Source organism: Oncorhynchus clarkii, chromosome 7 (assembly GCF_045791955.1).
Source record: "Oncorhynchus clarkii lewisi isolate Uvic-CL-2024 chromosome 7, UVic_Ocla_1.0, whole genome shotgun sequence".
NCBI classification, from domain to species: domain Eukaryota; kingdom Metazoa; phylum Chordata; class Actinopteri; order Salmoniformes; family Salmonidae; genus Oncorhynchus; species Oncorhynchus clarkii.
Genome location: NC_092153.1, coordinates 3,785,469 through 3,801,753, shown reverse-complemented (window position 1 = coordinate 3,801,753; position 16,285 = coordinate 3,785,469). Strand labels below are relative to the sequence as shown.

Sequence of the window (16,285 nt, the reverse complement as noted above, 5' to 3'; positions counted from 1 at the left end):
ATCTTCCTGCGATTCTTCGCCCCGGCCATCCTCTCTCCCAACCTGTTCCAGCTGCGACCGCATCACCCAGTGAGAACACACTTCTAGCTCCTTGAGTGTTTCATACAGAATTCACCCTGCTGTGGGTCACAGTGTTTAATACAGAATTCACCCTGCTGTGGGTCACAGTGTTTAATACAGAATTCACCCTGCTGTGGGTCACAGTGTTTAATACAGAATTCACCCTGCTGTGGGTCACAGTGTTTAATACAGAATTCACCCTGCTGTGGGTCACAGTGTTTCATACAGAATTCACCCTGCTGTGGGTCACAGTGTTTCATACAGAATTTACCCTGCTGTGGGTCACAGTGTTTCATACAGAATTCACCCTGCTGTGGGTCACAGTGTTTCATACAGAATTCACCCTGCTGTGGGTCACAGTGTTTCATACAGAATTTACCCTGCTGTGGGTCACTGTGTTTAATACAGAATTCACCCTGCTGTGGGTCACAGTGTTTCATACAGAATTCACCCTGCTGTGGGTCACAGTGTTTCATACAGAATTTACCCTGCTGTGGGTCACAGTGTTTCATACAGAATTCACCCTGCTGTGGGTCACAGTGTTTCATACAGAATTCACCCTGCTGTGGGTCACAGTGTTTCATACAGAATTTACCCTGCTGTGGGTCACTGTGTTTAATACAGGATTCACCCTGCTGTGGGTCACAGTGTTTAATACAGAATTCACCCTGCTGTGGGTCACAGTGTTTAATACAGAATTCATCCTGCTGTGGGTCACAGTGTTTAATACAGAATTTACCCTGCTGTGGGTCACAGTGTTTCATACAGAATTCACCCTGCTGTGGGTCACAGTGTTTAATACAGAATTCACCCTGCTGTGGGTCACAGTGTGTTAGTATGTTGCGGGTCACAGTGTGTTAGTATGTTGTGGTTAACAGTGTGTTAGTATGTTGTGGGTCACAGTGTGTTAGTATGTTGTGTGTTAGTACGTTGTGGGTCACAGTGTGTTAGTATGGTGTGGTTAACAGTGTGTTAGTATGTTGTGGTTAACAGTGTGTTAGTATGTTGTGGGTCACAGTGTGTTAGTATGTTGTGGGTCACAGTGTGTTAGTATGTTGTGGTTAACAGTGTGTTAGTGTGTTGTGGTTAACAGTGTGTTAGTATGTTGTGGTTAACAGTGTGTTAGTATGTTGTGGTTAACAGTGTGTTAGTATGTTGTGGTTAACAGTGTGTTAGTATGTTGTGGTTCACAGTGTGTTAGTATGTTGTGGTTAACAGTGTGTTAGTATGTTGTGGTTAACAGTGTGTTAGTATGTTGTGGTTAACAGTGTGTTAGTATGTTGTGGTTAACAGTGTGTTAGTATGTTGTGGTTAACAGTGTGTTAGTACGTTGTGGGTCGGTATTGTTCTAACCTTAGTCCGTCTCCTCCTCAGGACCCCGCCACGTCTCGGACCCTCACCCTCATCTCTAAGACCATCCAGACCCTGGGTAGCCTGGCCAAGTCCAAATCAGCTAGTTTTAAAGAGACTTACATGGCGGCCTTCTACGATTACTTCAACGAGCAGAAGTATGGCGACGCTGTGAAGAACGTGAGTCTCTGCTCTGCTCTGTGGCTGGGAGAATGAGAGTCTCTGCTCTGTGGCTGGGAGAATGAGAGTCTTTGCTCTGTGGCTGGGAGCTCTATAGTCATGTTACTGTCCAGCCCCCAGTGATCAGAATGAGAGCTCTAAGGTTCTGGTACTGACCATCCCCCAGTGATCAGAATGAGAGCTCTAAGGTTCTGGTACTGACCAGCCCCCCGGTGATTAGTCAGTGTGGATAGTCTTTGGGAGAAGGAGAGAGGAAGTTGATAGCGATTTAACAGACTTATGGCCAGGGGATAGAAGCGGTTTAGGAGTCTGTTTGTCTGAACCTTGATGCACCGGTACCGCCTGCAGGACAGGAGCAGGGAGAACAGTCCTTGTCTTATGGTCAGGGGATAGAAGCGGTTTAGGAGTCTGTTTGTCTAAACCTTGATGCACCGGTACCGCCTGCAGGACAGGAGCAGGGAGAACAGTCCTTGTCTTGTGGCCAGGGGATAGAAGCGGTTTAGGAGTCTGTTTGTCTGAACCTTGATGCACCGGTACCGCCTGCAGGACAGGAGCGTGGAGAACAGTCATTGTCTTATGGCCAGGGGATAGAAGCGGTTTAGGAGTCGGTTTGTCTGAACCTTGATGCACCGGTACCGCCTACAGGACAGGAGCAGGGAGAACAGTCATTGTCTTATGGCCAGGGGATAGAAGCGGTTTAGGAGTCTGTTTGTCTGAACCTTGATGCACCGGTACCGCCTGCAGGACAGGAGCAGGGAGAACAGTCCTTGTCTTATGGCCAGGGGATAGAAGCGGTTTAGGAGTCTGTTTGTCTGAACCTTGATGCACCGGTACCGCCTGCAGGACAGGAGCAGGGAGAACAGTCCTTGTCTTATGGCCAGGGGATAGAAGCGGTTTAGGAGTCTGTTTGTCTGAACCTTGATGCACCGGTACCGCCTGCAGGACAGGAGCAGGGAGAACAGTCCTTGTCTTATGGCCAGGGGATAGAAGCGGTTTAGGAGTCTGTTTGTCTGAACCTTGATGCACCGGTACCGCCTGCAGGACAGGAGCAGGGAGAACAGTCCTTGTCTTATGGCCAGGGGATAGAAGCGGTTTAGGAGTCTGTTTGTCTGAACCTTGATGCACCGGTACCGCCTGCAGGACAGGAGCAGGGAGAACAGTCCTTGTCTCGGGTGGCTGGAGGCTTTGGCGATTTTTCAGACACTGACTGTACGTCCTGGATGTCTGGGAACTCATCCCCCAGCTCACTCCCAGCTCACCCCCCAGCTCACCCCCCAGCTCATCCCCAGCTCACCCCCCAGCTCACCCCCAGCTCATCATGGGGCGGCAGGGTAGCCTAGTGGTTAGAGCATTGGACTTGTAACCGAAAGGTTGCAAGTTCAAATCCCAGAGCTGACAAGGTACAAAATCTGTCGTTCTGCCCCTGAACAGGCAGTTAACCCACTGTTCCTAGGCCGTCATTGAAAATAAGAATTTGTTCTTAACTGACTTGCCTAGTAAAATAAAGGTAAAATAAAATAAAAAATCCCCCAGCTCACCCCCAGCTCATCCCCCAGCTCATCCCCCAGCTCATCACTCTCTGTAGGGCCTTCCGGTCGAGAGCGGTGCAGTTGCCATACCAGACGGTGATACAACCAGTCATCTGCGGTGGCCATGCCAAATGGTTTCAGCCTCCTAAGGGAGAAGAGGTGTTGCCGTGTCTTCTTCACGGCTGTTCTGGTATGAGAGGACCCATGTGAAGTCCTCAGTGATGTGGACAACGAGGACCTTGAAGATCTTGACCCTCTCCACTGCGGCTCCGTCGACGGGGTGGGGGGGTGAATCCTCTCACCGTTTCCTGTATTCCACCATCAGCTTGATGACGTTGAGAGAGAGGTTATTGTCCTGGCACCACACTGTCAGGGTCTCTGACCTCCTCCCCATAGGCTGTCTCCTCTCTCCTCCCTATAGGCTGTCTCCTCCCTGTCTGTGATCAGGCCCTACCACCAGGTCTCTGACCTCCTCCCTATAGGCTGTCTCCTCCCTGTCGGTGATCAGGCCCTACCACCAGGTCTCCTCCCTCCTCCCTATAGGCTGTCTCATCGTTGTCGGTGATCAGGCCTACCACCAGGTCTCTGACCTCCCTATAGGCTGTCTCATCGTTGTCGGTGATCAGGCCCTACCACCAGGTCTCCTCCCTCCTCCCTATAGGCTGTCTCATCGTTGTCGGTGATCAGGCCTACCACCAGGTCTCTGACCTCCTCCCTGTCGGTGATCAGGCCCTACCACCAGGGTTCCTCCCTCCTCCCTATAGGCTGTCTCATCGTTGTCGGTGATCAGGCCTACCACCAGGTCTCTGACCTCCTCCCTGTCTGTGATCAGGCCCTACCACCAGGTCTCTGACCTCCTCCCTATAGGCTGTCTCCTCCCTGTCGGTGATCAGGCCCTACCACCAGGTCTCCTCCCTCCTCCCTATAGGCTGTCTCATCGTTGTCGGTGATCAGGCCTACCACCAGGTCTCTGACCTCCCTATAGGCTGTCTAATCGTTGTCGGTGATCAGGCCCTACCACCAGGTCTCCTCCCTCCTCCCTATAGGCTGTCTCATCGTTGTCGGTGATCAGGCCTACCACCAGGTCTCTGACCTCCTCCCTGTCGGTGATCAGGCCCTACCACCAGGTCTCTGACCTCCTCCCTGTCGGTGATCAGGCCCTACCACCAGGTCTCTGACCTCCTCCCTCCTCCCTATAGGCTGTCTCATCGTTGTCGGTGATCAGGCCCTACCACCAGGTCTCCTCCCTCCTCCCTATAGGCTGTCTCCTCCCTGTCGGTAATCAGGCCCTACCACCAGGTCTCCTCCCTCCTCCCTATAGGCTGTCTCATCGTTGTCAGTGATCAGGCCTACCACCAGGTCTCTGACCTCCTCCCTATAGGCTGTCTCCTCCCTGTCGGTGATCAGGCCCTACCACCAGGTCTCTGACCTCCTCCCTATAGGCTCTCATCGTTGTCGGTGATCAGGCCCTACCACCAGGTCTCTGACCTCCTCCCTATAGGCTGTCTCATCGTTGTCGGTGATCAGGCCCTACCACCAGGTCTCTGACCTCCTCCCTATAGGCTGTCTCCTCCCTGTCGGCGATCAGGCCTACCACCAGGTCTCTTACCTCCTCCCTGTCGGTGATCAGGCCCTACCACCAGGTCTCCTCCCTCCTCCCTATAGGCTGTCTCATCGTTGTCGATGATCAGGCCCTACCACCAGGTCTCCTCCCTCCTCCCTATAGGCTGTCTCATCGTTGTCGTTGATCAGGCCTACCACCAGGTCTCTGACCTCCTCCCTGTCGGTGATCAGGCCCTACCACCAGGTCTCTGACCTCCTCCCTCCTCCCTATAGGCTGTCTCATCGTTGTCGGTGATCAGGCCCTACCACCAGGTCTCTGACCTCCTCCCTATAGGCTGTCACCTCCCTGTCGGTGATCAGGCCCTACCACCAGGTCTCCTCCCTCCTCCCTATAGGCTGTCTCCTCCCTGTCGGTGAACAGGCCTACCACCAGGTCTCCTCCCTCCTCCCTATAGGCTGTCTCATCGTTGTCGGTGATCAGGCCCTACCACCAGGTCTCCTCCCTCCTCCCTATAGGCTGTCTCATCGTTGTCGGTGATCAGGCCTACCACCAGGTCTCTGACCTCCCTATAGGCTGTCTCATCGTTGTCGGTGATCAGGCCCTACCACCAGGTCTCCTCCCTCCTCCCTATAGGCTGTCTCCTCCCTGTCGGTGATCAGGCCTACCACCAGGTCTCCTCCCTCCTCCCTATAGGCTGTCTCATCGTTGTCGGTGATCAGGCCCTACCACCAGGTCTCCTCCCTCCTCCCTATAGGCTGTCTCATCGTTGTCGGTGATCAGGCCTACCACCAGGTCTCTGACCTCCCTATAGGCTGTCTCATCGTTGTCGGTGATCAGGCCCTACCACCAGGTCTCCTCCCTCCTCCCTATAGGCTGTCTCATCGTTGTCGGTGATCAGGCCTGCCACCAGGTCTCTGACCTCCTCCCTGTCGGTGATCAGGCCCTACCACCAGGTCTCTGACCTCCTCCCTGTCGGTGATCAGGCCCTACCACCAGGTCTCTGACCTCCTCCCTCCTCCCTATAGGCTGTCTCATCGTTGTCGGTGATCAGGCCCTACCACCAGGTCTCTGACCTCCCTATAGGCTGTCTCATCGTTGTCGGTGATCAGGCCCTACCACCAGGTCTCTGACCTCCTCCCTATAGGCTGTCTCCTCCCTGTCGGTGATCAGGCCCTACCACCAGGTCTCCTCCCTCCTCCCTATAGGCTGTCTCCTCCCTGTCGGTAATCAGGCCCTACCACCAGGTCTCCTCCCTCCTCCCTATAGGCTGTCTCATCGTTGTCGGTGATCAGGCCTACCACCAGGTCTCTGACCTCCTCCCTATAGGCTGTCTCCTCCCTGTCGGTGATCAGGCCCTACCACCAGGTCTCTGACCTCCTCCCTCCTCCCTATAGGCTCTCATCGTTGTCGGTGATCAGGCCCTACCACCAGGTCTCTGACCTCCTCCCTATAGGCTGTCTCATCGTTGTCGGTGATCAGGCTCTACCACCAGGTCTCTGACCTCCTCCCTATAGGCTGTCTCCTCCCTGTCGGTGATCAGGCCTACAGCCAGGTCTCTGACCTCCTCCCTGTCGGTGATCAGGCCCTACCACCAGGTCTCCTCCCTCCTCCCTATAGGCTGTCTCATCGTTGTCGATGATCAGGCCCTACCACCAGGTCTCCTCCCTCCTCCCTATAGGCTGTCTCATCGTTGTCGGTGATCAGGCCTACCACCAGGTCTCTGACCTCCTCCCTGTCGGTGATCAGGCCCTACCACCAGGTCTCTGACCTCCTCCCTCCTCCCTATAGGCTCTCATCGTTGTCGGTGATCAGGCCCTACCACCAGGTCTCTGACCTCCTCCCTATAGGCTGTCTCATCGTTGTCGGTGATCAGGCCCTACCACCAGGTCTCTGACCTCCTCCCTATAGGCTGTCTCCTCCCTGTCGGTGATCAGGCCTACCACCAGGTCTCTGACCTCCTCCCTGTCGGTGATCAGGCCCTACCACCAGGTCTCCTCCCTCCTCCCTATAGGCTGTCTCATCGTTGTCGATGATCAGGCCCTACCACCAGGTCTCCTCCCTCCTCCCTATAGGCTGTCTCATCGTTGTCGGTGATCAGGCCTACCACCAGGTCTCTGACGTCCTCCCTGTCGGTGATCAGGCCCTACCACCAGGTCTCTGACCTCCTCCCTATAGGCTGTCTCATCGTTGTCGGTGATCAGGCCTACCACCAGGTCTCTGACCTCCTCCCTGTCGGTGATCAGGCCCTACCACCAGGTCTCCTCCCTCCTCCCTATAGGCTGTCTCATCGTTGTCGATGATCAGGCCCTACCACCAGGTCTCCTCCCTCCTCCCTATAGGCTGTCTCATCGTTGTCGGTGATCAGGCCTACCACCAGGTCTCTGACCTCCTCCCTGTCGGTGATCAGGCCCTACCACCAGGTCTCTGACCTCCTCCCTATAGGCTGTCTCATCGTTGTCGGTGATCAGGCCTACCACCAGGTCTCTGACCTCCTCCCTGTCGGTGATCAGGCCCTACCACCAGGTCTCTGACCTCCTCCCTCCTCCCTATAGGCTGTCTCATCGTTGTCGGTGATCAGGCCTACCACCAGGTCTCTGACCTCCTCCCTATAGGCTGTCTCATCGTTGTCGGTGATCAGGCCCTACCACCAGGTCTCTGACCTCCTCCCTATAGGCTGTCTCCTCCCTGTCGGTGATCAGGCCCTACCACCAGGTCTCCTCCCTCCTCCCTATAGGCTGTCTCCTCCCTGTCGGTGATCAGGCCTTACCACCAGGTCTTCTCCCTCCTCCCTATAGGCTGTCTCCTCCCTGTCGGTGATCAGGCCCTACCACCAGGTCTCTGACCTCCTCCCTATAGGCTGTCTCATCGTTGACGGTGATCAGGCCCTACCACCAGGTCTCTGACCTCCTCCCTATAGGCTGTCTCCTCCCTGTCAGTAATCAGGCCCTACCACCAGGTCTCCTCCCTCCTCCCTATAGGCTGTCTCATCGTTGTCGGTGATCAGGCCTACCACCAGGTCTCTGACCTCCTCCCTGTCGTGATCAGGCCCTACCACCAGGTCTCTGACCTCCTCCCTATAGGCTGTCTCATCGTTGTCGTTGATCAGGCCCTACCACCAGGTCTCCTCCCTCCTCCCTATAGGCTGTCTCCTCCCTGTCGGTGATCAGGCCCTACCACCAGGTCTCCTCCCTCCTCCCTATAGGCTGTCTCATCGTTGTCGGTGATCAGGCCCTACCACCAGGTCTCCTCCCTCCTCCCTATAGGCTGTCTCATCGTTGTCGGTGATCAGGCCCTACCACCAGGTCTCTGACCTCCTCCCTATAGGCTGTCTCCTCCCTGTCGGTGATCAGGCCCTACCACCAGGTCTCTGACCTCCTCCCTCCTCCCTATAGGCTGTCTCATCGTTGTCGGTGATCAGGCCCTACCACCAGGTCTCTGACCTCCTCCCTCTAGGCTGTCTCATCGTTGTCAGTGATCAGGCCCTACCACCAGGTCTCTGACCTCCTCCCTATAGGCTGTCTCCTCCCTGTCGGTGATCAGGCCCTACCACCAGGTCTCCTCCCTCCTCCCTATAGGCTGTCTCATCGTTGTCGGTGATCAGGCCTACCACCAGGTCTCTGACCTCCTCCCTATAGGCTGTCTCCTCCCTGTCGGTGATCAGGCCCTACCACCAGGTCTCTGACCTCCTCCCTCCTCCCTATAGGCTCTCATCGTTGTCGGTGATCAGGCCCTACCACCAGGTCTCTGACCTCCTCCCTATAGGCTGTCTCATCGTTGTCGGTGATCAGGCCCTACCACCAGGTCTCTGACCTCCTCCCTATAGGCTGTCTCCTCCCTGTCGGTGATCAGGCCTACCACCAGGTCTCTGACCTCCTCCCTGTCGGTGATCAGGCCCTACCACCAGGTCTCCTCCCTCCTCCCTATAGGCTGTCTCATCGTTGTCGGTGATCAGGCCTACCACCAGGTCTCTGACCTCCTCCCTGTCGGTGATCAGGCCCTACCACCAGGTCTCTGACCTCCTCCCTCCTCCCTATAGGCTCTCATCGTTGTCGGTGATCAGGCCCTACCACCAGGTCTCTGACCTCCTCCCTATAGGCTGTCTCATCGTTGTCGGTGATCAGGCCCTACCACCAGGTCTCTGACCTCCTCCCTATAGGCTGTCTCCTCCCTGTCGGTGATCAGGCCTACCACCAGGTCTCTGACCTCCTCCCTGTCGGTGATCAGGCCCTACCACCAGGTCTCCTCCCTCCTCCCTATAGGCTGTCTCATCGTTGTCGGTGATCAGGCCTACCACCAGGTCTCTGACCTCCTCCCTGTCGGTGATCAGGCCCTACCACCAGGTCTCCTCCCTCCTCCCTATAGGCTGTCTCATCGTTGTCGGTGATCAGGCCTACCACCAGGTCTCTGACCTCCTCCCTGTCGGTGATCAGGCCCTACCACCAGGTCTCCTCCCTCCTCCCTATAGGCTGTCTCATCGTTGTCGGTGATCAGGCCCTACCACCAGGTCTCTGACCTCCCTGTCGGTGATCAGGCCCTACCACCAGGTCTCTGACCTCCTCCCTCCTCCCTATAGGCTGTCTCATCGTTGTCGGTGATCAGGCCTACCACCAGGTCTCTGACCTCCTCCCTATAGGCTGTCTCATCGTTGTCGGTGATCAGGCCCTACCACCAGGTCTCTGACCTCCTCCCTATAGGCTGTCTCCTCCCTGTCGGTGATCAGGCCCTACCACCAGGTCTCCTCCCTCCTCCCTATAGGCTGTCTCCTCCCTGTCGGTGATCAGGCCTTACCACCAGCTCTCCTCCCTCCTCCCTATAGGCTGTCTCATCGTTGTCGGTGATCAGGCCCTACCACCAGGTCTCTGACCTCCTCCCTATAGGCTGTCTCCTCCCTGTCGGTAATCAGGCCCTACCACCAGGTCTCCTCCCTCCTCCCTATAGGCTGTCTCATCGTTGTCGGTGATCAGGCCTACCACCAGGTCTCTGACCTCCTCCCTGTCGGTGATCAGGCCCTACCACCAGGTCTCTGACCTCCTCCCTATAGGCTGTCTCATCGTTGTCGATGATCAGGCCCTACCACCAGGTCTCCTCCCTCCTCCCTATAGGCTGTCTCCTCCCTGTCGGTGATCAGGCCCTACCACCAGGTCTCCTCCCTCCTCCCTATAGGCTGTCTCATCGTTGTCGGTGATCAGGCCCTACCACCAGGTCTCCTCCCTCCTCCCTATAGGCTGTCTCATCGTTGTCGGTGATCAGGCCTACCACCAGGTCTCTGACCTCCTCCCTTTCGGTGATCAGGCCCTACCACCAGGTCTCCTCCCTCCTCCCTATAGGCTGTCTCATCGTTGTCGGTGATCAGGCCTACCACCAGGTCTCTGACCTCCCTATAGGCTGTCTCATCGTTGTCGGTGATCAGGCCCTACCACCAGGTCTCCTCCCTCCTCCCTAAAGGCTGTCTCATCGTTGTCGGTGATCAGGCCTGCCACCAGGTCTCTGACCTCCTCCCTGTCGGTGATCAGGCCCTACCACCAGGTCTCTGACCTCCTCCCTCCTCCCTATAGGCTCTCATCGTTGTCGGTGATCAGGCCCTACCACCAGGTCTCTGACCTCCTCCCTCCTCCCTATAGGCTGTCTCATCGTTGTCGGTGATCAGGCCCTACCACCAGGTCTCTGACCTCCCTATAGGCTGTCTCATCGTTGTCGGTGATCAGGCCCTACCACCAGGTCTCTGACCTCCTCCCTATAGGCTGTCTCCTCCCTGTCGGTGATCAGGCCCTACCACCAGGTCTCCTCCCTCCTCCCTATAGGCTGTCTCCTCCCTGTCGGTAATCAGGCCCTACCACCAGGTCTCCTCCCTCCTCCCTATAGGCTGTCTCATCGTTGTCGGTGATCAGGCCTACCACCAGGTCTCTGACCTCCTCCCTATAGGCTGTCTCCTCCCTGTCGGTGATCAGGCCCTACCACCAGGTCTCTGACCTCCTCCCTCCTCCCTATAGGCTCTCATCGTTGTCGGTGATCAGGCCCTACCACCAGGTCTCTGACCTCCTCCCTATAGGCTGTCTCATCGTTGTCGGTGATCAGGCTCTACCACCAGGTCTCTGACCTCCTCCCTATAGGCTGTCTCCTCCCTGTCGGTGATCAGGCCTACAGCCAGGTCTCTGACCTCCTCCCTGTCGGTGATCAGGCCCTACCACCAGGTCTCCTCCCTCCTCCCTATAGGCTGTCTCATCGTTGTCGATGATCAGGCCCTACCACCAGGTCTCCTCCCTCCTCCCTATAGGCTGTCTCATCGTTGTCGGTGATCAGGCCTACCACCAGGTCTCTGACCTCCTCCCTGTCGGTGATCAGGCCCTACCACCAGGTCTCTGACCTCCTCCCTCCTCCCTATAGGCTCTCATCGTTGTCGGTGATCAGGCCCTACCACCAGGTCTCTGACCTCCTCCCTATAGGCTGTCTCATCGTTGTCGGTGATCAGGCCCTACCACCAGGTCTCTGACCTCCTCCCTATAGGCTGTCTCCTCCCTGTCGGTGATCAGGCCTACCACCAGGTCTCTGACCTCCTCCCTGTCGGTGATCAGGCCCTACCACCAGGTCTCCTCCCTCCTCCCTATAGGCTGTCTCATCGTTGTCGATGATCAGGCCCTACCACCAGGTCTCCTCCCTCCTCCCTATAGGCTGTCTCATCGTTGTCGGTGATCAGGCCTACCACCAGGTCTCTGACCTCCTCCCTGTCGGTGATCAGGCCCTACCACCAGGTCTCTGACCTCCTCCCTATAGGCTGTCTCATCGTTGTCGGTGATCAGGCCTACCACCAGGTCTCTGACCTCCTCCCTGTCGGTGATCAGGCCCTACCACCAGGTCTCTGACCTCCTCCCTCCTCCCTATAGGCTGTCTCATCGTTGTCGGTGATCAGGCCTACCACCAGGTCTCTGACCTCCTCCCTATAGGCTGTCTCATCGTTGTCGGTGATCAGGCCCTACCACCAGGTCTCTGACCTCCTCCCTATAGGCTGTCTCCTCCCTGTCGGTGATCAGGCCCTACCACCAGGTCTCCTCCCTCCTCCCTATAGGCTGTCTCCTCCCTGTCGGTGATCAGGCCTTACCACCAGGTCTTCTCCCTCCTCCCTATAGGCTGTCTCCTCCCTGTCGGTGATCAGGCCCTACCACCAGGTCTCTGACCTCCTCCCTATAGGCTGTCTCATCGTTGTCGGTGATCAGGCCCTACCACCAGGTCTCTGACCTCCTCCCTATAGGCTGTCTCCTCCCTGTCGGTAATCAGGCCCTACCACCAGGTCTCCTCCCTCCTCCCTATAGGCTGTCTCATCGTTGTCGGTGATCAGGCCTACCACCAGGTCTCTGACCTCCTCCCTGTCGTGATCAGGCCCTACCACCAGGTCTCTGACCTCCTCCCTATAGGCTGTCTCATCGTTGTCGATGATCAGGCCCTACCACCAGGTCTCCTCCCTCCTCCCTATAGGCTGTCTCCTCCCTGTCGGTGATCAGGCCCTACCACCAGGTCTCCTCCCTCCTCCCTATAGGCTGTCTCATCGTTGTCGGTGATCAGGCCCTACCACCAGGTCTCCTCCCTCCTCCCTATAGGCTGTCTCATCGTTGTCGGTGATCAGGCCCTACCACCAGGTCTCTGACCTCCTCCCTATAGGCTGTCTCCTCCCTGTCGGTGATCAGGCCCTACCACCAGGTCTCTGACCTCCTCCCTCCTCCCTATAGGCTGTCTCATCGTTGTCGGTGATCAGGCCCTACCACCAGGTCTCTGACCTCCTCCCTATAGGCTGTCTCATCGTTGTCAGTGATCAGGCCCTACCACCAGGTCTCTGACCTCCTCCCTATAGGCTGTCTCCTCCCTGTCGGTGATCAGGCCCTACCACCAGGTCTCTGACCTCCTCCCTCCTCCCTATAGGCTCTCATCGTTGTCGGTGATCAGGCCCTACCACCAGGTCTCTGACCTCCTCCCTATAGGCTGTCTCATCGTTGTCGGTGATCAGGCCTACCACCAGGTCTCTGACCTCCTCCCTTTCGGTGATCAGGCCCTACCACCAGGTCTCTGACCTCCTCCCTATAGGCTGTCTCCTCCCTGCCGGTGATCCGGCCCTACCACCAGGTCTCCTCCCTCCTCCCTCCTCCCTATAGGCTGTCTCCTCCCTGTCGGTGATCCGGCCCTACCACCAGGTCTCCTCCCTCCTCCCTCCTCCCTATAGGCTGTCTCCTCCCTGTCGGTGATCCGGCCCTACCACCAGGTCTCCTCCCTCCTCCCTCCTCCCTCCTCCCTATAGGCTGTCTCCTCCCTGTCGGTGATCAGGCCCTACCACCAGGTCTCTGACCTCCTCCCTATAGGCTGTCTCATCGCTGTCGGTGATCAGGCCCTACCACCGTCGTGTCGTCCAGCATATTTGATGATGGAGTTGGAGTCGTGCATGGCCACACAGTTGTGGGTAAACAGGGGTTACAGGAGGGGGCTAAGCACACACCCCTGGGGGGCCCCCGTGTTGAGAGTCTGCGTGGCGGAGGTGATGTTGCCTAGGCTCTGGTCAGAAGTAGTGCACTACATAGTGAAAAGGGTGTGATTTGGCATAGGTAGCATAAGCGATTTCAGAGCTGAAAGGTCACCGGTTCGAATCCCCGAGATGACTAGGTGAAAAATCTGCCGATGTGCCCTTGAGCAAGGCACGTAAACGCTAATTGCTATTGTAAGTCGCTCTGGATAAGAGAGTCTATTAAAATGACTAAAATGTAAAAATTTAAATTTGAGATGCGCCGTCTGTCTGTCTGTAGTTCCTGGACCTAATCTCGTCGTCAGGGAGATGGAACCAGAAGAGTATCGAGACTCCCATCATGCTGAAAGAGGGGTAAGAGAGAGAACACAGGGGGTAACACTGGGGGGGTTAGGGGTAAGAGAGAGAGAACACAGGGGGTAACACTGAGGGGGTTAGGGGTAAGAGAGAGAGAACACAGGGGGTAACACTGAGGGGGTTAGGGGTAAGAGAGAGAGAACACAGGGGGTAACACTGAGGGGGTTAGGGCTAAGAGAGAGAACACAGGGGGTAACACTGAGGGGGTTAGGGGTAAGAGAGAGAGAACACAGGGGGTAACACTGAGGGGGTTAGGGGTAAGAGAGAGAGAACACAGGGGGTAACACTGAGGGGGTTAGGGGTAAGAGAGAGAACACAGGGGAGAACACAGGGGGTAAGAGAGAGAGAACTAATCAACAATATGCCCCAGACTCACTACTGAACCTATATAACCTGGTATCTCTACAGTAGTATTGGATCAGGCCCCAGACTCACTACTGAACCTATATAACCTGGTATCTCTACAGTAGTATTGGATCAGGCCCCAGACTCACTACTGAACCTATATAACCTGGTATCTCTACAGTAGTATTGGATCAGGCCCCAGACTCACTACTGAACCTATATAACCTGGTATCTCTACAGTAGTATTGGATCAGTTCCCAGACCCACTACTGAACCTATATAACCTGGTATCTCTACAGTGGTATTGGATCAGTTCCCAGACCCACTACTGAACCTATATAACCTGGTATCTCTACAGTAGTATTGGATGAGGCCCCAGACTCACTACTGAACCTATATAATCTGGTATCTCTACAGTAGTATTGGATCAGGCCCCTGACTCACTACTGAACCTATATAACCTGGTATCTCTACAGTAGTATTGGATCAGGCCCGTCCTGCCTGTCCTTCACCTCGTGTGTTTCTCTGAAGACCTCTCTGTCTGATTATCTCTCCTGGCGATCTCTTCCTCCTTCAGTCAATCACTCATTTCTTCTTCTCTCCAGGTTCATGATCAAGCGAGCCCAGGGGAGGAACCGTTTTGGGATGAAGAACTTCAAGAAGAGGTGGTTTCGCCTCACTAACCATGAGTTTACCTACCACAAAACCAAAGGTAACTGCTGGAGGTTTGTGGGGGCTCTTCTACGGGTTGTCAGGCCTGGTTCTACGTCTGGTCTGTCTGTGTGCTCAAGATCTCGTTAGATGGTATCCACCGTGTGTTATAGAGGTGTAGTTAGATGGTATCCACTATGTGTTATTGAAGTGTAGTTAGATGGTATCCACTATGTGTTAAAGAGGTGTAGTTAGATGGTATCCACTGTGTGTTATAGAGGTGTAGTTAGATGGTATCCACTGTGTGTTATAGAGGTGTAGTTAGATGGTATCCACCGTGTGTTTTAGAGGTGTAGTTAGATGGTATCCACTATGTGTTATAGAGGTGTAGTTAGATGGTATCCACTATGTGTTATATAGGTGTAGTTAAATGGTACCCACTATGTGTTATAGAGGTGTAGTTAGATGGTATCTACTATGTGTTATAGAGGTGTAGTTAGATGGTATCCACTATGTGTTATATAGGTGTAGTTAAATGGTACCCACTATGTGATAGAGATGACAGTGTGCAGTATGTGGGAGATTGCAGTGTGCAGTATGTGGGAGATTGCAGTGTGCAGTAGGTTTGAGAAGGTACTTTTCTCCAGTAGTTTTCCAGGTGTAGCCAGCCTACTGTTCTCCAGTCCTTTTCCAGGTGTAGCCAGCCTACTGTTCTCCAGTCCTTTTCCAGGTGTAGCCAGCCTACTGTTCTCCAGTACTTTTCCAGGTGTAGCCAGCCTACTGTTCTCCAGTTCTTTTCCAGGTGTAGCCAGCCTACTGTTCTCCAGTCCTTTTCCAGGTGTAGCCAGCCTACTGTTCTCCAGTCCTTTTCCAGGTGTAGCCAGCCTACTGTTCTCCAGTCCTTTTCCAGGTGTAGCCAGCCTACTCTTCTCCAGTACTTTTCCAGGTGTAGCCAGCCTACTGTTCTCCAGTTCTTTTCCAGGTGTAGCCAGTCTACTGTTCTCCAGTCCTTTTCCAGGTGTAGCCAGCCTACTGTTCTCCAGTTATTTTCCAGGTGTAGCCAGCCTACTGTTCTCCAGTCCTTTTCCAGGTGTAGCCAGCCTACTGTTCTCCAGTCCTTTTCCAGGTGTAGCCAGCCTACTGTTCTCCAGTCCTTTTCCAGGTGTAGCCAGCCTACTCTTCTCCAGTAGTTTTCCAGGTGTAGCCAGCCTACTGTTCTCCAGTACTTTTCCAGGTGTAGCCAGCCTACTGTTCTCCAGTTCTTTTCCAGGTGTAGCCAGCCTACTGTTCTCCAGTCCTTTTCCAGGTGTAGCCAGCCTACTGTTCTCCAGTCCTTTTCCAGGTGTAGCCAGTCTACTGTTCTCCAGTCCTTTTCCAGGTGTAGCCAGTCTACTGTTCTCCAGTCCTTTTCCAGGTGTAGCCAGCCTACTGTTCTCCAGTCCTTTTCCAGGTGTAGTCAGCCTACTGTTCTCCAGTAAAATGTAATATGAACTTTTAAGCAAAACATCAGTCAATGTAGCTGACTACATTCTTTCTATGGTAAACATTAGAATAAGATAAGCTAAGATGACCATGCATCGTTTTTTGCTAAACAAACAAAAAATACCTTGTTTTTCATTATCAGCTCATTTACTGGCTACCAACCACATAGCGTTCTGTTGTCATCTGATGAAACTGAAGCTATTTTCTGCAGAATGTGTTGCAGTAATATCCTGTGTATTTCTCTCGTTGTGCTATTTACAAACA

At 54.8% G+C, this 16,285-nt stretch overlaps 1 protein-coding gene across 1 annotated transcript in view; it reads left to right on the top strand.

Moving 5' to 3' along the window:
• Positions 1–16,285, top strand: part of LOC139412752 (ras GTPase-activating protein 3-like) — a 141,318-nt gene that overhangs the window by 113,103 nt on the left and 11,930 nt on the right. Inside the window, exons 15-18 of the mRNA XM_071159438.1 lie at positions 1–69; positions 1,435–1,590; positions 13,467–13,540; positions 14,494–14,600. The exon at positions 1–69 is cut by the window's left edge and continues 38 nt beyond it. Coding sequence (XP_071015539.1) covers positions 1–69; positions 1,435–1,590; positions 13,467–13,540; positions 14,494–14,600 — 406 coding nt within the window. The remainder of the gene's footprint in view (positions 70–1,434; positions 1,591–13,466; positions 13,541–14,493; positions 14,601–16,285) is intronic.